Below are 24,267 nucleotides of genomic sequence, written 5' to 3'. Positions count from 1 at the left end.
TGGTCGCCCGAGCGACCAGACACAACAGAACCTCGCTCGAGAGCAAGAAGCGTCACTTGAGCGAACAATGCGAAGCTTCAGGTTTGCAATCCAGAAGCACGCTCGAGCGCAAGAGTGTTCGCTCGAGCGAAGAAACTCAAATCATAGTCCTCGCTCGCTTGAGCGAAGGAAAGCTCGCTCGAGCGAAGAAACACAACCTTCAGGTCAAAAAAAGACGCAGACGCACGCTTGAGCGAAAGAGTGCTCGCTCGAGCCAAAGACATACTACTCAAATCTTGCTCGAGTGAATGAACCCTGGCTCGAGCGAAAGAACTAAAACCCAAAGCTCACTCGAGCGACCAAAGCCTCGCTCGAGCGAAGAAACCAAAATCTGGGCAGCAACTATTTATTTCAAATCACATCCAACCTGTTTCAAACCTGTCCAACACATTCAAAAACTTAAATACAAAGAATTTGAAAGACGGAAACAAGATAAAGACAACAATAACCATGACGGAATCCCAAATCCGGAATACAATAAGCAAAGGAAGGAAAATCGGAATCGTTATAATTATATAGGAAAATAGTTAAGAATTTTATCTTTCAATTAATTCTGTTAAATAAAAAATTATGATAATGAAATATTTATAATTTTTCAAACTAGACGAGACAATTTATATTTTAAGTAAACTATGTAATTGTAATTTTTTTTTTTTTTTGGTCTCACTTGTTTTAACTTCTATAGTTAAGTCATTATTAGCAAAATAATGTTTGAGGGCCCGTAATGAGTGGGTCGAATTTGGCTCAAAACCCAAAACGACGTCGTTTTGGGTTTTGATATTTTTTTTTCTTCTTCCTCAGTCTGATACGCAGTGAGTGAGGAGAGAAAGAGAAAGAGAAAGAGAGGGAGAGGGAGAGGGAGAGGCCGTCGCCGTCGCCGATAGCCGATCGCCGCGCCTCCGCCTTCGCCGCCTCGCTGCTCTGCTCTGATCGTCTCCGTCGCTGCTCTGATCGTCGCCTCCGCCCCTCGTCGGCTCTGCCCCGCTCGTCGCCTCCGCCGATTGTGTCGCCTCCGCTGCCTCCTCCTCCATTTTTTAGGCCCCCTCCATTCCTTCCTCCCCCTCCCCCTCATTCCTTTCTTCGTCCTGCTGAAAAGAAAAAAAAAAAAAAAATTAGGAAATTTTTTTTTGAGCCATTCGAGCCGCTGCCCATTCGGGCTCTGTAGCACCACTCTTATTAGCAAATGGAAAATGATTTAGAGCTCGAATATTTTGGCTCGAAATGGCTCGAAACTTTCAAGTCACGCGCTACTTCTCTTTCTCTGTCCTTCAGACCCAAAGTTCCAGCTCAAACTTTCTCATTCTCTACCTAAAGCCCTTTCGCTCTCATCCCCTCACTCCTTTCCTCTCCACCTGAAACCTTGTCATCGCTTCTTCATCCGACTACCTCTCCGACGCGAACATCCAACTTCCTTCGACTACCTCATCCGACTCCACACCGGAAAGTTCTCATACTCTCGTCATTCTCCTCCGAGTTGGTGGTCAGCGGGATACTCCTCTCATCTCATGCTCCTCTCATTCGACTACATTGATCTGACTCCTCTCAGTGCCAAAAACTTGTAATACGTTGGATTACCGACCAATTGAAAACGAATCTCAGGTAAACTCGACATCACAAAACTAGGGTTTGAAGATTCAAGAAATTAGGGTTTCATGTTTTTCCCTTTTGCCTGATTCAAGAAATTGGGGTTTTGTGTTTTTCCCTTTTGCCTAACTCACTGATGTATTGTATGTATATATGTTCTGCTGTTTGAATGAAAAAATTGATGATTTTCGCTGCTATATATTAGTTTGCTGGTGAAATTTTCTGTTGAACATGAATAAAATTTTCAACACTGTCCATTTGATACAATGTCTGGGCAGTGATGAACAGGTAATTTTTTTATAGGCAATCCATTTGATACAATGTCTGGGCAGTGTTTGATACAAGTTTTTTACATGTTGTTGTCTAAGTTCTGGGCAGTCCATTTGATACAATGTCTGAAAGTATAATCAAACATGACAACAGCAAGCTGTAAAGACACTAAATATTATTCCAAGAATATAGAATAATTTTTCCATGTCCTAAAAAATTATAATATCAAGTTGTAAAGATGAGATATATATGGTTTTTGTTGTCCACTGAAAGTACTTTAGCACTGATTCATTATTCATAGAAGAAGATAAAAATTTCTCATCCTTTTCTTTGGAGAGTTCCATTGACTATTTAGCACTGATTCATTATTCACACTGATTCATGCTTCACACCTTGTCATCAAGCAAGTATATATAAAACTCATGCAAGCAATCCCCTTTTATGCATATGACTTCTTTGGAGAGTTCCATTGACTAACAGCAAGCAAGCACATCTGAGATTATGGAAGCTATGGAAAGTTAACATAGGGATTTAAGAAAAAGGAATTTCAAACACTATTTTGGGGAAAACACTACACCAATTAAGGAGTAGGGTCTATTACACTACACCAGATGTGAGTCTCTGCATCTGTTTATGCAAATTAACAGGCTCATCAAATTAGATGAATAGAATAATAGGTAAACAATGAATTGCTGGATTTGTATGCATAAATTGCAATCACACCATATGTTTTTTTTTTTCATCTTTTTATCTTTGTAGTTAAAATCCAGAAAACCCACAAACCCAAGATAAGTTCTTTGAAGATGCTTTTGATAGTTTTTTGGATTAGTTAAAACTAAAAGATAAGTTTTTTTTTTGGCTCAATGATGATGCTCAACGTTGTTGGTCATGTGACATCTCTATTCATTGAAAACATTACTTCTTACTTTGTATTCTTTGTTTAATTTACATTATTTATTTGGAATTTTTTTTGATAAATATTTGGAAGATCTTTGCATAGACACTAAGGTAACAGCATGCAAGCAATTCCTCATAAACACAAGCTTCGTATTTTTATGGAAAAATGTCCAAATGGTTTTGGTTTATTTTTATTTTATTTTCGAAGTCTGTAAATTCATCGGCCTTTAGATTATAAATTATGTTAGATTTTCCAATAATGCTACAATACACATAATATATCACGGGCAAATTACACAGTAAAGTCTCATAACTAAATCACTACCTTTTGATAATCAAAATTACCACTACATTTCAATTCATTTATTGATTTTTCATCATTTATTTGTTTTGATCCACGATTCCAATTCATTTATTGATTTTTCATTCTATATTTCTATAATTTTCATTGTAATCAATCAATTCAAGTCTGGATTCTTACAATCTTGTAATGGGCTACGAATCTATTTATTCTGCACTTCTTTTTTTTTTTTGCAAGACATTATATATATATATATATATATTACTTCAAGTTCGCAGACGATGATGATGAGGACGTTACCTCCACAATCTGTTCCATTACTGTACTTCATAAAGCTGTAAGGACAGAGGAATTCAATGATGTAAGGACAACGCTTTCGGAGATGGACACTAAAATTCATGACCATGGTAGAAGGCTTCGAAGGATGGAAAAGAATTTCAAGGCGATGATTTATGTGATTGTATTCTGCGTCATTTTGTACTTTATAATGTAAGTTAGTTAAACATTTAGGTTTTGGGGAATTTTATGGATGTAATTATGGATGTACTTATGGATGTACTGGACATGATGGATCAAGTATATATGTTATCTTTTCAATATTGTCATGAATTGAATGTCGTGTTCTCATGGATTGTGGATATATGTTGTCACAGGTATATGTTGTCATTGTAAATTCAATTTTTTTATGTTACTGTTGGACTTGTTCTGGAGCTGTTTTTCAACAGTTTTAGGCTTGTTTTGGTCTTTCAATATATCTATTCAACATCATTTGAGCCTCCAAAGAGACTATATCTGTTGAACATGAATAAAATTTATCAAGAATACAAAAAATGCAACAACAGCAGCCATTGTGACAACACAAATGTAGCAGCTACACAAAATTCATTGAAGTTGTGTACTTGAACAAACATATGCTCTCTCACCACCTTTTTCGCATTTTTTTTTTAAACCTTTTATATGACCACTATACTTGATAAGATATTTTTTACTTTCATTTCATTCTATAGTGTAATAAAAAAAAAATCATCCAATCATGAACATCTAGAAAGAAATAATACATTCTAGAATCTAATTTCCATGCAATTTCACCATGAATAGCTGTTAGTATAATAGCCAATTCTCCAAAAAAGCCATTACAAAGAAATATAAGAACAAATAAAATTCCAAATTGATAAACACAATAAATAAAAATAGAACTTCTCTATTTTATTGCAAGGGGAAAAAATGGTTACAAAAAATAGAACTTCTATTTTATTACAATTAAAGCCTCAAACAGAACTTCTCCATTCCCCTTCCTGTCAATCCTCTGCTTTTCATCATCAATGGCAGCATCATTCTCCATCTTGGGCTTCTTGTAGAACATGAAATTCCTAACTCCAACTGACTCAAAGCTACAAAAAAAAAACAAAAACAAATTCAAAATCAAAATAAAGCCTGAAAATATTGAAAATAGAAGATTAAAATTTGTGAGATTGAAAATAGTTGAGCTCAACCAGCTGCTGCTGCTGCACAAAATTCATTTACAAAATGCAGTAGCAGCAACATTGAGTTCAACCAGCAGTAGATGAATTTTGTTCAACATTGACACACCAACAAAACAAGACAAATGCAGCAGCAGCAAACAAAAGTCAAACCAAAGTCATCAAAGTAGTTCTAATAAAATGCAGCAGCAGCATTGACTCCAACAAAAAAAAAAATGCAGCATTGACACAAACAAAGGATTCGTTTCCAGTTCTTCAACTTCCTCGCTTCCATTCAATGAAGGATTATTTGAATCAATGTCCATTGACGCATATAACTTGAAACAAAAATTCAGTCTACATAACCAGTAAACAGACATAAAAGAAAATGTAAGTGAATGCAGATAGTTAAAAGGTAGAGTGTATTAACAGAAATTCAGTCCATGTATTCTTTCACCTCCCAAACCAGACTGTATGACAAGTACGTCCAAAACCCCTCACATTTTGTACACAAAAAAAGCCTCACTAATTGAAAAAAAAAACCATATTTTCACAAATTTAAACTAATTCCCATCACATTCAAGCAATAAACATAATTTTGACTTCATAGAATGCATCAGAATTTACTATTTCATTAAACTGGAATGCATCATAATTGATACAAAAACCTGGAATGCCCACTTCATACATGAATGCATCAGAATTTACTATTTTCATTAACAAAATTACAATTTCTCTATGTGGACTTTCATCAAACACCTGGAATGCATCACTACCAAAACATTGGCCATACAACCAATGAAAAAAAAAAAGCCCAGACCATTGCAGACATCTCAAATGCATCACAAAAATCAATAGATTTGCACCTATCACAAATGCAAAAAAAAATCAGAAGAGGAACTTACCAAATCTCCTATGCATGGCGGTAGGGATTTCGAACAGAGGTGGTAGTCGTCGGAGAAGATGTTTCACTGTCTCAGCTTACCTAAGTCAGTTGTCGGCGAACACCCAAGTCGGTCGGTCGTCTGCTCTCCTGTTTCCCGCGCTCGGTCGTCTCCTCTCCTCTCTAATGTGTTTTGTGTTTTAATTGTTATACCTTCTTTTTTTTTTTTTTTTAAAGCGTGTGAAACATATTTTCGAGCCATTCGGGGTAGCTCATTTCGAGCTACCCAGCAGAACCGATTAGCAAATGAGTAATGATTCATCCCCCTTTTCCCCCCACCCCCTTTGACCCTCTCTCTCTCTCATTGGCTATTTTTTCTTTTTCTTTTTCTTTTTTTTCCTGCTCCTCCAATCACTCCCTACCACGTGGCAAAGGGGGTGAGGGGGTGACCCCCCAAAAGAGGTCCCAAGCATTATTCTTAGCAAATATATAACGTCATATCTCATTTTCATCAGCAGTGGTTTTTTTAAGATTACAAAATTAATTCATCCTGCATAATTGATGCCCTTGATATGATTGGGGGTAGAGATCAAACATTACAAATCTATCACCCTATTGTCATGTTGTCATCTTAGTCATTACAATAATTATAATTTAAAAAATTTGAGAATAAATTACTAATAGATCATAATAATTAAATTTTATTTTTATCAGAATTAATTGAAAATAAGTTTTAATAAAATCGTCGTTAAAAATAATTTTTTGTGATTATTTTTTTGCATATGTCGTTAAAAATTGACAATTAATAGTTTTTGTTACTGTTTTTATAAATTATCAATAGAACTTATAATTAGTGACTTTTTTGTGATGAACTTTTTAAATTATGTTGAAAGTTAAAAATTAATAATTTTTTTTATAACGATTTTTTAAACCGTCGCTAAAACTTATAATTAGTGACATTTTTTGTGACAAATTTTAAATTGTCACTAAAAATTAACAATTAATGATATTTTTTAATAATATTTGATGAAAAATATCATTAATTTTCACAGAACATATTAGACAATAAATTTACATATTAAAATCTACATGTAAGTCGGTCAAAATTTTATTCACACATTTTTTAAGTTTATGAATAATACATCCATATTGATTGGTCTAAAACAATACACAAAGATGGGGAAATACAAATTCCACATATTAAAATCAATTATTAAAAGATATGTGAATTAATTCATTTTTATTAACATTAACTATAATAATCTCGAACAAAATATTACAAGTAATAATATAAAAACCGCAACTGTCTCACATCAATGTTGCCGAGGGTCACTGTCACTTTCCGACAAAGCCGTCCACGACTTTCCAACAAGTATTTACATTATGCGAAGAACACAAAGTGGAATGTTTCGGCTCCATTTGGTAGAGCTTTGTAACTATGATTTGAGAATATGAGTTGTATTTTAAGTTTGTGTGTTTTAGAATTATGATTTGAGTGTAGAAAATTTGTTTGGTTATGGTTTTTGAATAAAGTGTTGAATTGAGTGTAGAATTGAGTTTTGAAAGTTTGATTTGACATGTGAAGTAAGAAAATTTGTTTGGTTATGAGTTTTGAAAAGAGTTTTCAAAATTTAATTCAAATTGCTATAACTCATAACAAAACACATTACTTTCACATTATTGAAAATTTTGATCAACACTCATAACCAAATTCTTTTTAAAATTCAATTAAAAAAATTTATTATTAACAAAAATTAACATTAATCAATTTTTTAATTGAAAATACTACGAAGGAAATAATTTTTTTTCAAAATAAATATTCAAAAAATTTAAATCATAAATATTTAAATAATTTAAATAATCTAAAAAATTTAATAAGTAAAAAATTAAAATAAATATTCAAAAATTTTAAATCGTAAAAATTTAAATAATTTAAATATTCAAAAAATTAAAATAATTTAAAATTTTAATATTTTAAATTTAAAAACAACTCTACACTCAAATCGCAACCAAACACATAAAACAAAACTCAATTAAAAAATTATTTTTAAAACTCATAACCAAACACATTACTCGAAACTCCATGCTACTTTTACAACTCTACACTCAAATCGTAACCAAATACATAACAAAAAAATTAAAATATTTAAAAATATTTTTATAAAATAGAGTTTGAATTTATTTTTATAAAATATTTTAAAATTTTAAAAATTAAAATCGTAATATTTAAAAATTAAAATATTTAAAAATATTCAAAAAATTAAAAAAATTAAAAATATTTAAAAAATTAAAAAAATTAAAAAATTAAAAAAATCGTAACATATTTAAATATTAAAATATTTAAAATCTTAACAAAATTAAAATATTTTTAAAATATTGATTTGAATGGAGTTTTGAATTATGTGTTTGGTTATGAGTTTTGAAAAGTAATAATTATGTTTTGAATTGAGTTTTGAAAAATGAGTGTAGAATTATGATTTGAAAACCCTAAACAAACACCATACTCAAAAGTGAGTGTGGAACTAGATTTTGAAGACTCCACCGAACGGAGCCTTTCTGTTTCTCCAAAGAGCCTCTCAAATATTCAAATGGAGCTGAATTTATCTGTTCATTTTCAAATTCATAAATTGAGGATATGTGCATTTTCAAATTCAAAAATAATACTAATATTTATGTCGTTACACTTCCAAATAAAAAAATTATCTCAACTTTCAATCTAATCATCATTTAAAATATAAAAATTATTATTTATTCTTTCAAGTTAAAAGCTAGTGAAGCTCAATTACCTACACGGTTGGAGGAAAATAAATGGTTTCACTAAAAAAATCGTTAGATAATAGTAACCAAATAGTTACTTGACTGTCGCCAAAAATTGGTTCTCCAAAACCCTGGTTATTAAACAAAATAATTACCGATTGCTGCGACTAGAGAGATTATAAAAATACACAAGTTTATTTTTCATTAATACCAAGGAAGAGCATATCTGAAATTAAATGTCCTTTACACCAACATATTCGAATTACTATGTCCATATAATAAAACAAAAACAAAATAGCTATCTCACTTGAAAAGAGGATTTATAGTCAATTGTCCCTTTTTAAATTTAAAATGTGATTATTAACCACATTTTAAAGTAGTTTGAGAAATAATTTGATTTGTATACTAATTATTTTGATTTTTAAAAAACTGATCAAGTCAAAGAACCCTTTGTAGCACTCTTTATGACAAATAAAATGCACAACCAACCACAGACACTCACATCCTTGCATTATATACCGATCTGTCAAAACTGACCGAACCAAATCGATCCGCCGCATTTTGGACGGATGTGTGATTACAAGCGGACGGTTGCGGATTGATTTTCTCCAATCTGCCAATTTGGCAGACGGATGGCGAATTTGAGATTTATTTGACCGCAACCGAATCGCCAAACCGCCAAACCACGAGCACCCCTAGTAATTTATAAGATTTTGTATTTTTAATTTGTTTAAATATTATGTTTGTGTTTTCAATTGAAAAATAGTTTAAATATTCTGTTGAAAAAAAATTTTCAACTTGAATATATTTTTTGAATTGAAAAAATAAATGTATTATTTATCTATATTTTTTGATTTATAAATCTAAATCTAAAAATAATAAATAGAAAATATGATATATACTGATTGGTTTTTGTTTTCAAAAACATATGTAGATGTAACAATGCAGAGACATACAATCTCTACTACTGTTCTGTTCATGATTTTGGTGGTTTGAATTGTTATTATATTTTAAGAATCACAGATTGTAATACTTTATGTGGATGAATCATACTGTGGTTATAATATGTGAATGAGGCACAGTGATCGTGATATTCTAAAGTTTTAAACTTTCTTTCTTCAAATAAGGCATACAGTGATTGCGATACTTTTTTAAGTCATTGACTGTAATACTTTATTTCTTTCTTTTTTTTTGAGAAAGTACACAAGTTGAATTATGTTAAAAATTTATAAAATTTTAAACCGCAAAACCGATTCGCATCCATCCGCCAAACCGCTAATCCGCTCAACCACATCCGCCGAATTGGCGGACGGATGCGGGTTGATTTTCTCCAATCCGCCAATCTGGCGGACGGATACCGGATTGGAGGTTCCGTAGTCGCAACCGACCCGCGCCTACCCCTACCTTGCATGTTCATGTGTTGATATACTTGATGCACAAATGGTATTAACATCTATGGACTCAAAACCAACCACTGAAGTTATTTTTTTTTTAAAAAAGTACAACAGGAAACAAAAGGGACAGAACTATATATGCGCAGGAAAAAGTCTACGTACACAAGCCAATCACAGAACCGAAGCTTTCTCATGTGAGGTGAATCCCACACAAACCGTTCATAGAACTGATGTGAGAGAGATGTATCTAATTCTGTGACAGGTTTGCATATAGAAGAAGAATCAACTTCAAAGAGCATAAGACCATCATTCCACTCCAAGGATCAAGTTCAGAGAGCACAAGGAACAACCTCTGCTCTGCTTATCAACACGTGCAGCTTAGGCGTAGCCATCGACACTAACATCACTGGCTCGCATCCAAGGACTCAAAACTAGAACACATGAATAACCTTTCAACATGGGTGATGCTAGGGAGACCAAATTTTCTACCAAACAAATGACCAAATGTCTCATATGGTTGTGGGGGTCCGCAATTTTGTGGACCCCACACCCATGTGAGTCATTTGGTCATTTATTTGGTAGAAAATTTGGGACCTCTAGCATTTTCCTTTCAACATTCCTATTCAATTTATTTAGGAAGTTTTCTGACCAATTTGAACACAGTAGATATGGAGTTCGTGATGGGTACAATCAGTTGAACAGTGTGTACATGTGTTTCTGAAACTCAGATTAGCTGTTACCTTCCCGACATAAATATTAGTACAATGGAGGAACTTCCAACACTTCAGGCGATGAAGACTGCTCGCCCATTTGACGTATCTGTTTTATCACGCACCAGAGACATTAGATTAAGATTTGTACATTTCTAAATAAAATTTAACATGAACAAAAATGAGAAGCTGCAGATCACATGGGAAATCTGCAAACTGCAGTGATGTTGGATTGGGAGTTATCTCGGCCAACCTCAGATGATTTTTTTCCAATTTCTTGGGGCTGAAACACATCTCAACCCAAGTAGCAGAGACATGGACATTTAAAGTTTTTTTGTAAAATTTTATACTTTTACAAATATATTATGTCATATATACAAATAATTTATTCAAAGATAATGAAAAATATGAAAGATAACATTAATTACTTTAAAAAAACTATATATTTCATAACTTGAAAACAAGGTATTATTCACATAACAATTACATTATAAAAAACGTAAGACAATTATAAAACAATGTAATCTTATATATGTTTCAAAACACATTTAGTGTTCATAAGTTATATTATAAGAATATAGAACATTGAAGGGATTCATCTCATAAGACGTGTTTAGAGGGTTCAAGAGGTATTATTGAAGTGCCCTTGAAGTGTCCAACATTATGAATTTGATTTTTTGATTAAGACGTGTTGGAAAAGTATCGGACACACTTTTAGAAGTGTCTGAAGAGTGCCAAGTGTCGGACACAACACACTTCAATCACAAAAATGTCCGTGCTTCTTAGACCTCAACATTAGTTGTTGCTAAGGGGTAAAGATTTCGGGATTGCAGCTAGCAAACTCTGTGATAAGCTTTCCCATACAAAATAAATTCTGTAGAAAGGGATGAACTCTTTCAAAATAGTAAAATTCACACAAAATCTACGAGGATTGAAAAGAAAATATGAACTTACAAGTTGAGTGAAGCATTTAGAACAAAAAAGGCAAGCATCCATCCAATCACCAGATGATTTCTTCAACGTCACTTTCACATGAATCCCGACCATAAAGATCATTTTTTGTTATAATTAGCGTACCACAATGCCAATTGGCTATCAACAAGCAGCTCTGAAGCACAGTAGCACTTGCAACGACACCTGACTTCGGGATTGCTGGGATGGTGAAAGACATCATTGAAATACTTCGTTTGCACATAACAAGGCAGATGGAGTAGGAAACCTTAAGTGGACTCAATTATAAGAAAATTTTCAGAACTCAATAGACGGAGAGAAGCGCACAAACAGAGCAAGACATTACTTAGGCAATGCCAACAAGCACTTCAACCACCGAAATAGCACACCCAATAGCTCTTTATCAACGAAGTCATTTGGCACCTTGACATCGATTCATCGCGTCCTAGGGTTGAAGAAGATCACAAGTGTTCAGTTGTTCAATGATTCAAGTGGTATGTAAGTTGGGTTTCAGCAGTACAGAGATGCAAGCTTTGTCATGAGAATAGTCCCCTGAATACAAGACTTGGATATTAGCAGTGTCAACCATGGGCCATGAACATGACCAGCACTGTAATGTAAGCAGTAGATACATTTTTTAAACAGAAGTCAATGATCTGTGAAGGTATGCTACAAAACCTCAATTTTAGTTAAGTTGCAAACATGAATAGAAGCTAATTCTTATAAATTGCCAAACTTCAAAATAAATTAATTCAAAATTAAAAGCACGATGAAGAAGCATTAGATGCAATTGAACATTGCATGCAAAGATATGAAAAAAAGAGATCAGTACAAATCGTATTACAGTTTATTTTCCTGTTTTTTCAACCGATAGGAGGGAAATATGCAAAGAGAAAGCTGCATTGCGCAACGGTAAGACTTGAACCCAGCCATCACATCTATTAAGGAAGTCCCTCATCACCCAGGCCAATCCCTTTCTCTCTTATTTTCCTCTTTCTTCAAACTAATAAGGTCCTTGATTTGCAAACTCATGCATTCACCGGAGATACAACCCTAGAAGCAACATAATTCCTACATGATCATAGTAATATTTACTATGTGCACGGCACGTGGATGCAACCTTTTTTGAGTATTAAACAAGTTCCTTGATATTTCCTACCACATTGAACTCCAAGCATACATGTCTCTAAGATGAAGCATTGTCCCTAAATAATGCAGAACTGCTCAAACATCGAACATTGGTGTCAAGAGTGCCTTCAGACAACTGGATGGATAAGAAGAAGCCAATTTTTGTCATAGAAAATAAGGTTATTAAAGAGATAAATTCTGAACTAGAAGACAACTTTTAGTTTAAAAAAATAAAAATAAATAAAGAAGAGCCTTGGGATCTATTGGGGATTATCCACCCTTGAACCCTAACCTAGATGAGAAATAAACAGCCACAGGAGAGTCTTCATAGTGCAATAAAAAGTAAACTTTGTTCGCTAAATAACCTCGAAACATGAAATAAAATAATTTCCATGATGTTGCTAATCCAGTTACAATGCTCTCTCTGTATATAGACAACCTTCTGGAGGAAATTTCCAAGTCCAGGTAACTTATCAGCGGATGTACTTTCCAAATCTCATTTTATTATATTTTTTTAAGTCAAATATAATTACAAACTGTTTCATACCACAGAATAACATATGGAATTGACTTATGATGAGTTTCTAGTGAATAACCTTTCAACACCAAAAAACCATGTTGGCAGTCAAGTTGGCTGGGCCGCTGAGGTAATAGCTCGGCAACTAGATTCATTCTTGAGCTTGCCTGATGCACATGGTTGGCCGATGTTTGTATGCATCCACAGGGATTAGTCTCAACTAAAAATGGTTTCAGGAAACTCTGGAACAACAAGATAAACATTTTAACATCAGAACAACAAAATCTTACAGAGTTGCAAACTCATTAACCAAAGCTAAGAAACAAACAGGAGAGAATTCACAATTTTTTAAAAAAATATATATTAAAGAATCATTTATTTCTAAATAAGATTTACCATGAACAAAATTAAGAAGAAGCATATACAGTCTCAAAATAAGGTTTAACATAAACCATCTCCAGTCTTAGTTTGAAATCCTTCCTCCATGTGCACAGGAGATAGGGCCTCAAAAAGCGCTAAAATAAACAAAGAAACAGATGAAGGCATCAACTGACCAATATATCTTTTGGTGAAACATCTTCATCATTAGTACAGATATTATTGCGGAACCGAGAAGAGCAGGAACCCATTATCCCAGCATACCCTAATCTCTTTTCCAACACTAAGTCTCTTCCCTCGAATAATTTTTCCCCATTTGCCAATAAGATTGTAATAACTCCCACGCCACCTCAACTTCATTGCATAAAGATCACCAGTATCAAAATCTTGAGCATCGATATTAAGTTGCCGTTCATTTCTCAGCTTTTCACGTGTTTGTTGCGTCCAGTGCAAGAGAATATGATCTTCAACTGATTTTCCCGGTAAAGTAAGGAATGGATGATTTGTATCCACATCAGACAATGTTAAGGCCTTCTTAATAGGCCATTGATCCAGCACTACGGGCGCTGCAGAATTCTGCTCTTGTGGGACTGAGAAGTGTAAGCGTTTGTTGGCCCACCGTATTTTGATCTCTTTCCCAACACCAAGTCCCTTCCGTCGAATGATTTTTCCCCATTTCCCAATAAGGTTATAATAATTTCCACGCCACTTCAACTTCATTACATATAGTTCACCGGTATCATAATCTAGAGCATTCACATTAACTTGTTCTTCATTTCTCAGCAGTTCTCGTTCTTGCGGTGTCAAATACACAAGAATGTGATCTTCAACTGGTCGGCGAGGCAAAGGGAGGAATGGGTGGTTGATATCCACGTCAGACAATGTCAGAACCTTCGTAATAGGCCATTGTTGTGGCTCTTGTGGTGCTGCAACAATCTGCATTTGTGGTATTACAACATTTTGCTGTGGTGAAACGGAGAAGTGTAAGCATCCATTAGCCCATCGTATTTTAATTTCCCTCCCTACATCAAGCCCCTTTCCTCGAACAATTTTGCCCCATTTTCCAATTAGATTATAATAACTCCCACGCCACTTTAGCTTCATCACATACATGCCGCCAGTATCATCATCTTGGGCATTAACACTCACGTGCTCTACGTTTCTCAAATGGTCCCGGTCTTGCGGTGTCAAATGCACAACAATATGGTCTTCAACTGGTTGGCGAGGTAGAGTGAGAAATGGATGAGTGATATCCACATCAGACAATGTAAGGGCCTTCCTGATAGGCCATAGGTCGTGGCCTCGTGACGAAACATTATGATATGTTGTTCTCCTCATTGCTGGGGAAAATAAAATAAAAGCAATTGACATAATTAACTTTTGGATTTTATGGTATTTAGTCAATTTTACCAAAAGGCTTTTTCATGCAGTTATACTTGGTAAGAAATTCCTTGAACAACGCATATGAGGCCAACACCTTCATGCAAACAAACACATTCCTCTACACAGCACATAACTCAACTCAATGTCAAAATAATTTCAGCAAAGCAGTTGAATTATGTTTATATAAGACTATATGTACAATAATATGAATTTAATGGTTAATGTTCTTGATTCTTGACTAATTCTACATATGAATTCAATAACTAAATATATTGACTAATAGAATTGTTATTAAGTTTCACTATGCTTCTTAAGTTATAAATAAAAAAAACTTGGTAACAGATACATTTTTCAGCACCAAAATAGTATATGCATGAGAGGGAGCAATGAAATTTATTTACCACTTTGGTTGGATAGGCCACCAAACACGACTGGATTGACCACCTTGTGGGATGGGCCACTAGACATGGCTGGATAGACCACCGTGTGTTAGATGGGCCACCGGACACAGCTGGATATGCCAGAATGTCGCTCAACATAATGGAGCATAACTAGATATGCCGAAGTGCCGCTGATAGGCTGATACAAGGCTAGATATGCTGGAATGCAGCTTGATAGGCCCAAGCATGGTCAAATGGACCCAAACACGACAAGATTGGCTACTCCCCGGCTAGATAGGTTACCCCATGGCTAGATAAGTTGTCAAGCATATCAAGAAAAATCACCGGGATGGAATTGAACAACTATGTTGGCCGGCATGGAAGTGACGAAGTGAGGATTTTCTCAGTCAAACCAAGCAAAATTGCGTCTCTTCGAAGGACGAGGGACACAGGCAAAAAAGCCTTAGCTTAGCTAGGCATTCTTTGGATTGGAATAAGACCTAGCTTGATTAGGCATTCCATGTATAAGTCCTAACTCAGTTAGGCACTCTTTGGAATAAGACCTAGCACTTGCTAGGCATTTTGTCTGTAAACCTTAGCACGGCTAGGTAATCTCTGGATTTAGTCCTAGCATTCACCAGACATTCTTGGACTAAGTCCTAGTACTCATTAGATGTTCTTGAAAAAAGTCCTAGCTCAGGTAGGCATTCTTTACAAAAGCCCTACACTCAAACATCACATCAAGGCAACTAATTAGAGTTATCTCAAAGACTAGCGGGCATGTAGTAGCAATGCCCGGCAGTCATATGCTATTTCAACCAAAAACGGCAATACATGGTCATCTATCAAAGCAACAAAAAAAAGCTACCACTCCTCTATTGGCTCAAAGATAATGGAAATTGGGGGCAAATGAGGGAGGTAAAAATTAGCTCAAATGAACGTGGAGCCTACCTCAACCTGCATGGTATAATCTCATTGGTTAAGTCAAGAACGTGCCACAAGGCATGGAAAGAAATGACAAGAATGGCGAAAAAAAAGAATAATCTATTAGAAGGGGTATTCCAAAGAGCATCCTGGGAAGCATTTAGACCTACTTGATCACCAAGAAAAGCTCTACCATATATACATCTGCAACTCCATGGGTTAAAGTATGCTTTGGTCAATTACTCGGCCTCTCAATTGCTACCTATTCTCTTATGGGGGTTGATAGAAGCGTCAAAATGCCCCTGGCCAACCAACGGTCGGGCCACTAACACTGTTTTCTCTTGTACATCTCAAGTTCATAGTGGCTCTAGTCATCTTTTGAATTCGATTCTCATCATCAACAAGCAAAGTATATTTTTCCCCTTACACTTCTAATCCGTTTTATTATTTTTGCTAAATAAATATTACTAGTAATTTCCACATAATATATTTTCAGTTACATGATTATTTTTGTATCCTAATAATTCAACACTATATGATGATTTTATGAAAAGTAAGCAAAAGACTTATTTATCAACCACAGTAGAATGAAGTTGATTCCCCAAAACATTATTAACAATGGAGATGTTAACATACAAAATATTAACTATATATTTTTACCTTATTAGTACACTTATTACATGGCCATTTTTAATCTAACTGCAAAAGGTGCACATCGAAATTACTTTATTTCAAAGAATTTCAACTAAACTTACCGAGAAACAAGCAAGTACACCCAATCAGCATGCACAATGTATCAAGAATATAGCAAGTGGAAAGTAAGTATCAGATGTTTGGCCAACCAAAATTGCTGATTAAATCAGCAATTTCCAAGACCGGCATCGGATTAATCCTGAGTATTATATTTAACTTGTAACTTTGTGTAACTAATGTTTGTTTGTGTGTGTGTGTGTGCGCGCGCGCGGGGGGGGGGGGGGCACTATTTCTGCAACTGGAAAGACAGTATTCACAGCCCCATCAACAAGACTTTTAAAACACACATATTCAAGAAAGAAACTGTTAATTCAGATACCAGCCTCGTAAGCATACATATAAATATATATAACTTATCAATATCGATGCTATCTATATTATTATATAAAGCACACAACTCAGAATTTGAAGGTTTTTCATGCTTTTTTGTTTTCCAATAATGCCCATAAAATTGTTATCTGCTAAAATTCCTGTAACCAACTACTAAATGATTTTCGAATTTTTACACTTTTGAGTCACATAATTTATTCCCAAATTACCCATCTGTAGTTAAGAATTGAAGCACATGTTTTTCTGTAACTACCCACTCAATCTATAATGGCCAATTTTAACCCACAATGAAAATTTTAGGTACACCCACATTGTGTATATATAATCAATGTGCATATATGTCCAATGACAGATTATCTTTGCAAATACACTTAGACCAAGAAACAGAAATGATAAAGTGTTGGAAACCCAGAAAACTGATCACCTTCAAAGATCAAATTTCAACAGAAGCATGCAGGGTATATTCCCCTCCGTCCAATCCATTCTAAGTCTACCAATTTAAAGCCCAAAAACAAAACCCAACAAAAAAAAAAAGGGATTCAAATGAAGAATCTAAACGTGCTTGAGAATTCATGAAAGATCAAGCGATACAAATACACAATTGAAGAGAGAAAATTACCTGATCAAATAAGCTGGAAAACAAGGGCGTTGAAAAGGGTAATATATGTATGTATATAAAGAGGGCAAGTTTTAAAGCTTCATAGACGAATGCGGATATCGATAATTTGAGCCTTTTTGTCACAGAAAATGTGTTGAGATTCAATGAAAGGATAGAGAGAGAGAAAGAGACTCATGTTTCAACAAGCAACGATAATGACTCACATTTATGCTATGAATGTTGATGGTGCCACTCAATTTGAGCCCAACAAAGACAATTGCTTGCCTTGCCCAAGGTTTCTCAAAATTACAAGCACACCCTGAATTTTCAGAAATTGTTTTTTTTTTTTTTTACCCAACATAACATTCCAAAGAAATGGAACCAATATCCTTAAACTATTGGAAAATATGTAAAAGAATTGAAAATTTTTAATTTGTCCAAAGGAATATAAATATTGGGGGAAATGTCCAAGTACAATTTTCAACTATCAAAATGTAGTCCTAGAGAGTTCAATTTAATTAAAAAAAATTGGTTAGAAGGTGGGAAATTGTTATTGAATTTTAATGAATAAAATTTCTTAGTTCAATTTTTTATTTATTTATTTTTGAGGGAGGTGTTGAAGGCTATATGAGCCGCGAGTTAAATTATTAACAAAATCATTGTCAACATAGTTATTTATCTCCATATCTTACGACTATCATATTACAACCATCATGATCTTATTCTCGACAGCCTTTTTTTTTTTTAAATAAACCTTCATTATATTGTTAATTAGACACTCTTTACCACTAAACACAAGATAAGACTATGTCATCTTGTTGGTTTAGTAATTGGCTATGATCTCGTTGTGATTAAAAATAATGCATCTTGAGCTCAATTTATATCGTTTAACGCTTATTTTTTGTGAACATTATAAAACATTTCACCAATGTCATGCTCTATTTATTAGAATTTGTTAGATATGTTTTTATTCATTTTTAAACTGATAAGCTTAGTTTCTCATAACTTACGTTGAAAATATCAAATGAGGACCCTAATGTAATAAGGTTAACGATCGGGCATTTGGAAGCTACTTGATTTGTAATAGATTTCACTTCCAAGATAAATGAAATTTTGTTATGTGATATTAACAAACACAATGAAATAATTTTGTCATTGATATTGTCAATTTGATATTTGTAATCTTCAAAATCGGAATAAGTATGCTAGTGTCCTTCAAATTTACCCTCTTCATTTCTCCCTTTTGAATAGACAATGAAATTTCACTATCCCAAAACAACAAACATAGAAATTTCATCAAAATTTTCTTCTTCATTCATATTTAACATAAAATATTATTTGATAAATACCGACGATAAAATTCCATCAATATTAATTTTATAAAAATTTACATCTAGATCGGAAGTTATGACATTTAAAAGTTTGAAAAATGAAATTAATCACTATAAATGTTTTGGCTGCAAAGATGCACGAGTTATCTTCCGCAACAAAACTTATGACTCATTTATCTTTGCATATTTTTTTTATTTTCTCTTACACCTACTTTCTTTTGAAAATATAAAAATCTTTTTCATAAGATACAAATCGTACAATGCATTTAGTTGAAAAACTCCATCTATACATAATATTATAAAAATAATATGACAATATCATTATTATTATATCAAAGTAATCTTTATAAATATCTTGTTGAAATGCTTGTTGGATCAATCCTCTGTGTAAATAAAATAAATTGAAATAATTCAAACAAAATAAAATAAAACTTACAGTATTTATTTTGTAGAACTGAATAAATAATTCAAAGACCAAATCGAGTGTGTGACACTCTGTCCTTAAGACAGATTCGCCCCGCTACGGTGCTTACGGTTGAGTGGCGTCTATCTCCCAGGATACAATGATCTTCACAAAATTATTGTAGCACACCAAACAAATTTGTACGGCGAACCAAACATTGTGTTCTATACTCTCTTTATATTATTCTAAAACTAAAAATGAAGAATAAATGCACTAGAGCAAAATGGACAGCAATGAGACAATTTTCAGACTGATTTTCGGATAACAAAACTGTTGGAGAGTGCTGGTATATATAGAGCCGAACAAGTGCAGAATTTTGAACTGAACAGATGGGTATTTGAATTGAACAGGTATACTTCAAAATTCAAATAGATCTAACCTGTTTGAACAGATTTAACTGCTGGACAGTTAAACCCGGAACTGCTGGGCAGTTTCTGGAAGTTAAAAAATTGAAAAACAGTTTTAATCTGTTGAAGAATTTCGGACAAAAGTTTGGACAAAAATTGGAATTCAAATTTGAATTAAATTCCCGCAATATTTTTTGAAAAAATTGAAATGAATTTTGTCCAAAAAATTAATACAAGAACCGACCCGACCCACAACTCACACCCGGCACGGCTTGGCCCGGCCGGCCGGACGGCGGTGGCGGCACGCGCGTGTGGTGGTTTGGGCTAAAGTTCACTTTGTCCATAACTCCTTACTTCTACAAACTTGGGGTACCCCTTGGGGCCCAACCCAAGTGTTGTAGGCTACAGTTTATATACTCAACAAAACTCTCTTAAAGTTTCAATGTGGGACAAGCCTCACAAAGAACCCACATTTAATACTTAAATGTTCAATTCCACGAACTCGAAAACGACGTCTACTTTCCATTCACTCATAAATGGTTTTGGCGTACCGTCTTCACCGTGTGACTTGCCATGCGGCAAGGAACACGTCACCTCTTCGAACCCGCTCCAAAAGACGTTTGGGGCCCACTAAATTTTGGGCTCAAAGTCGGCCCAAAATATGCCTATATTAACCATTTTTACCACAATCCCCCACATGAATGGAATTTGACGGAGAGAAAATGCAACAACATGATCTAAATACGGAGAGTATAAAAATTGGAAATATTCTGCAAAGGATAGGTAGCTTTTGGCTTTGAACCTTCCCTTGTGAGACACTATTAGATTTACTAGCTAACTAGTGAACATGATGTCTTGAACTGTTCAGCCATTTGTATAAACCAAGACAATAGAACTCACATAGTATATCCCCAGACACAGTTTAGTTCTCACTATTGTGTTCATTTTGGCCCTGAACAACCTGATCTTTCTTGAGTGCTCTAGAGAATTGTAGCCCTTCACAAATCTCATAGAATAGGCCTAGTTCACACTCATATAGGTAATTCTTATGAAGAGTATCCTACCATACTCCACTAGGTATACCTAGATATAAGAATTATTAAAAGTATTACTTAACTTAAAACGCTGCAGACATCGCTATTTCATCAAAGAAATGGGTAGAAGTTAGACTCCCCAGTGATCCTTTTGAGATATTCACAACTCGGTTGTCCCTTTGAACCTAGATCTTGGGATCTCCAGTCAACTAGGTTAGGTTGCCGTTGTGGTAACTCTTATTTAATAGGCTTAAGTCCCATTCCCCTCGATGAATTCTCAACTAACTCTCTTGCTAACCTTTTGATTAGTGGATCCGCTATGTGTCTTTAGACTTCACATAATCAATGGCAATAATTCCATTAGAGAGTAGTTGTCTAACGGTATTATGTCGACGATGAATATGTCGAGACTTACCATTATACATATGACTCTGTACTCTACTTATTGCAGATTGACTATGGTAATGTATGCATATAGCAGGCACCAATTTTGGCCATATTGGAATATCTTCAAGGAAGTGGCGAAGTCATTCTACCTCTTCCCCTGCTTTGTCTAAAGCTTTGAATTCTGATTCCATAGTAGACCTAGAAATACAAGTCTGTTTGGAAGATTTCCAAGATACAGCCACCCCACCAAGAGTAAAGACATACCCACTGATGGACTTTGAGTCTCTAGTATCCGATATTCAATTTGCATCACAGTATCCTTCAAGTACTGCTGGATATCTTGTATAATTCAGCCTAATGTTACGAGTGAATCGGAGATATCTTAGAACCCTTATAATTGCTTTCCAGTGTTCTACTCCCGGATTACTAGTATATCTACTTAATTTACTTACTGCATAAGTTATATCCGGGCGAGTGCAGTTCATCAAGTACATTAAGTTTCCAATAATTTGGGCATACTTTAATTGAGAAATACTTTCATGTACATTCTTAAAAAGATACAAATTAACATCTACAGGTGTTCTAGCAAGATGATCATCATCTTTGCTGAATTTGTCAAGTATTTTCTCTATGTAATGAGATTGTGACAAAGCATATCCTTCTGATGTTTTGGTAATTTTTATACCAAGAATTATATCAGCAATGCCCATGTCTTTCATGTCAAAATGTTTATTCAACATTTTCTTAGTGGTTTTAATCATGTCATTATTACTACCTATGATGAACATATCATCTACATAAAGACAAACAATGACATAACCTTTGTCTGTGTTTTTAAAATAAACACATTTGTCACACTCATTAATTTTAAATCCATTTGATATCATTGCCTTGTCAAATTTCTCATGCCATTGCTTTGGTGCTTGTTTTAAACCATATAATGATTTAACCAATTTACACACTTTCTTTTCTTTTCCTGGAACAGAAAAACTTTCTGGTTGTTGTATGTAAATTTCTTCATTTAACTCACTATTTAATAAAACAGTTTTTACATCCATTTGATGAATTTCTAAATTGTATAAAGATGCAATGGCAATTAACATTCTAATGGATGTTATTCTAGTAACCGGTGAGTAAGTGTCAAAGTAATCAAGACCTTCTTTTTGTCTAAAACCTTTGACCACAAGTCTTGCCTTGTATTTGTCAATCGATCCATCCGCTTTCAATTTTCTTTTGAAAATCCACTTGTACCCAAGAGGTTTACAACCTAGTGGCAAGTACACTAATTCCCAAGTGTGATTTTGCAAGATAGATTCAACTTCACTGTTGACAGCTTCTTTTCATAAAGGAGCTTCAGGACTGGACATAGCTTCTTTAAAAGTTAAAGGCTCATTTTCTAACAAATATGTTAGAAAATCTAGACCAAAAGATTTTGAGGTTCTAGCACGTTTACTACGTCTAAGTTCCTCTTCCTCATTTTGATCTAACTCTTATTCTCGATCATGTTCTTGATGCTGACTAGTAATAGCATCATGAGATCTTTTATTGTTACTAGTCTCTTGTCCAGTCTTATTTGGAAATACATGTTCAAAGAAAGATGCATTCCGAGATTGAATAATAGTATTTACATGCATTTCGGAATGTTCTGATTTATGAATCAAAAACCGATATGCACTACTATTCTTGGCATAATGTCACGACCCAAACCCGGCCCTATGGGTTTAGCACCGTAACCGGCCAGTAATCCGAGATTACCGAAAGCCTGCTTAACAGTAAATACAGTAAAACAGAGTACAGGGCCTGGCGGAAGCCAATACAGTAATTAAACAATGTCCAATGAGCTGTGACAGTCTGTATGCCAAAAAGATTTTTCATGCATTCATACATATACAAACAGTACAGTCTGTACAAAATTTACAGTTACACAGTACAGGGACCTAATCCCTTGATAACAGTACAGTTAGCAACTGTCAGTCTATACAGTAATCCAAACAGTATGGAGACAGACGGGGGAAACAAACAAAACACCCCCAAAGCCATAGCATGGCAACTCGGAACCTCGCGGTGAGGCACAAAGGCTGGCTTGACAAAACTAGAGTTACCCTGACGCTCCTAGCTCCGATCTGGTGCCTGTACACCTACATATATATATGAGCAGTGAGCTAAAGCCCAGTGAATAACATAAAGCATAAAGGGGTTTAGAATGAATGTCCTTACAGTAATGAAAAACAGTTCAATTCAATCAGTATTTCAGTTGTTCAGTACAGTAAACAGTCATATGTGGTACATCCATTAGCATAACAGTGACAGTAGGTCTTAAAAGACCGAACAGTAATGATGGCCATCAGTCAGTAAACAGTAGTGGTTCCACGAGGGAACCGACAGAGAATTCTGTCGCAGTAACAGTAACAGTAAACAGTAGGTACTAAGGATGCCACAGTACAGTTCAGAAATAAAGGACATACATTCATTCAGTAAATAATACCAGTTCAGTAAACAGTTCAGTTCAGTATTCAAAAGATAATCAGTTGAACATATCTTTACACAATTGTTACTCACAGAGTTTGGGCTACAGTAAGCTAGAGCGTGTCTCCCCAGTCGCCAACCCTACACAGTGAACAGATTGAACACACACTAAGCTACACAGTTGGGAAATATCATAACTTAATCCCTAAATTGCCTTGGTGTGTTCTACAACGATATCCTCATCTAGATGTCTTAAACTAGGCCTAAGAATGCCTAGAATGGGATGAGGATGCAAAGATGCACATTTAAAAGCATTTTCAGGATTTTCAGAAAAACAGAGTCCCGCTCGAGCGCAGGTTTCCCCGCTCGAGCGTACAGGCAAACAAAGGTACACGCTCGAGCGTAAACTTTCCCGCTCGAGCGTATTGTAAAAGTACTGGATGGGTGAAATCCCCGCTCGACGCCCGCTCGAGCTTGAGACATGACTCCGCTCGAGCGCCCAATCTTCCGCTCGAGCGGACTGTAAAACAGTGCAAGATGCTGGATGCTCGGATTCCACGCTCGAGCGGCATTTCCCCCGCTCGAGCGGAAATGCGAAATCT

At 34.8% G+C, this 24,267-nt stretch overlaps 1 protein-coding gene and 1 long non-coding RNA gene across 7 annotated transcripts; one reads left to right on the top strand and one right to left on the bottom strand.

Annotated features, from left to right (window-relative positions):
- The first annotated feature begins 1,230 nt into the window (after positions 1–1,230).
- LOC145819558 (uncharacterized) lies at positions 1,231–3,769 on the top strand. Of its 2 annotated transcripts, none has more exons than XR_014360311.1 (2): positions 1,231–1,638; positions 3,370–3,769. It is a non-coding gene; the product is annotated as an uncharacterized LOC145819558 (long non-coding RNA). The 2 variants fall into 2 exon arrangements; XR_014360310.1 differs by having other exon boundaries at positions 3,363–3,769.
- Positions 3,770–10,191: 6,422 nt separating this feature from the next.
- Positions 10,192–17,907, bottom strand: LOC114320679 (uncharacterized). 5 transcript variants are annotated; one of them, XM_028267746.2, is made up of 6 exons: positions 17,659–17,867; positions 15,054–15,754; positions 13,446–14,609; positions 12,971–13,133; positions 11,250–11,798; positions 10,192–10,404 (listed from the first exon to the last, which is right to left on the bottom strand). In XM_028267746.2, the coding sequence occupies exons 2-3, from the start codon at positions 15,118–15,120 to the stop codon at positions 13,489–13,491; spliced, it is 1,188 nt and encodes a 395-aa protein (XP_028123547.2). In that variant the 5' UTR covers positions 15,121–15,754; positions 17,659–17,867; the 3' UTR covers positions 10,192–10,404; positions 11,250–11,798; positions 12,971–13,133; positions 13,446–13,488. The 5 variants fall into 5 exon arrangements, with proteins under 5 accessions (XP_028123547.2, XP_082770583.1, XP_028123549.2 ...); XM_082914457.1 differs by having other exon boundaries at positions 13,288–14,609; positions 17,659–17,833; XM_028267748.2 differs by lacking the exon at positions 15,054–15,754 and adding an exon at positions 17,464–17,529 and having other exon boundaries at positions 17,659–17,831.
- Between the last annotated feature and the right edge of the window lie 6,360 nt (positions 17,908–24,267).

Source organism: Camellia sinensis, chromosome 2, assembly GCF_055761805.1.
Source record: "Camellia sinensis isolate YWXY chromosome 2, ASM5576180v1, whole genome shotgun sequence".
Classification (NCBI taxonomy): Eukaryota; Viridiplantae; Streptophyta; class Magnoliopsida; order Ericales; family Theaceae; genus Camellia; species Camellia sinensis.
Note: the sequence above shows the minus strand (reverse complement) of the source record. Positions and strands in the feature narration are given on the sequence as shown.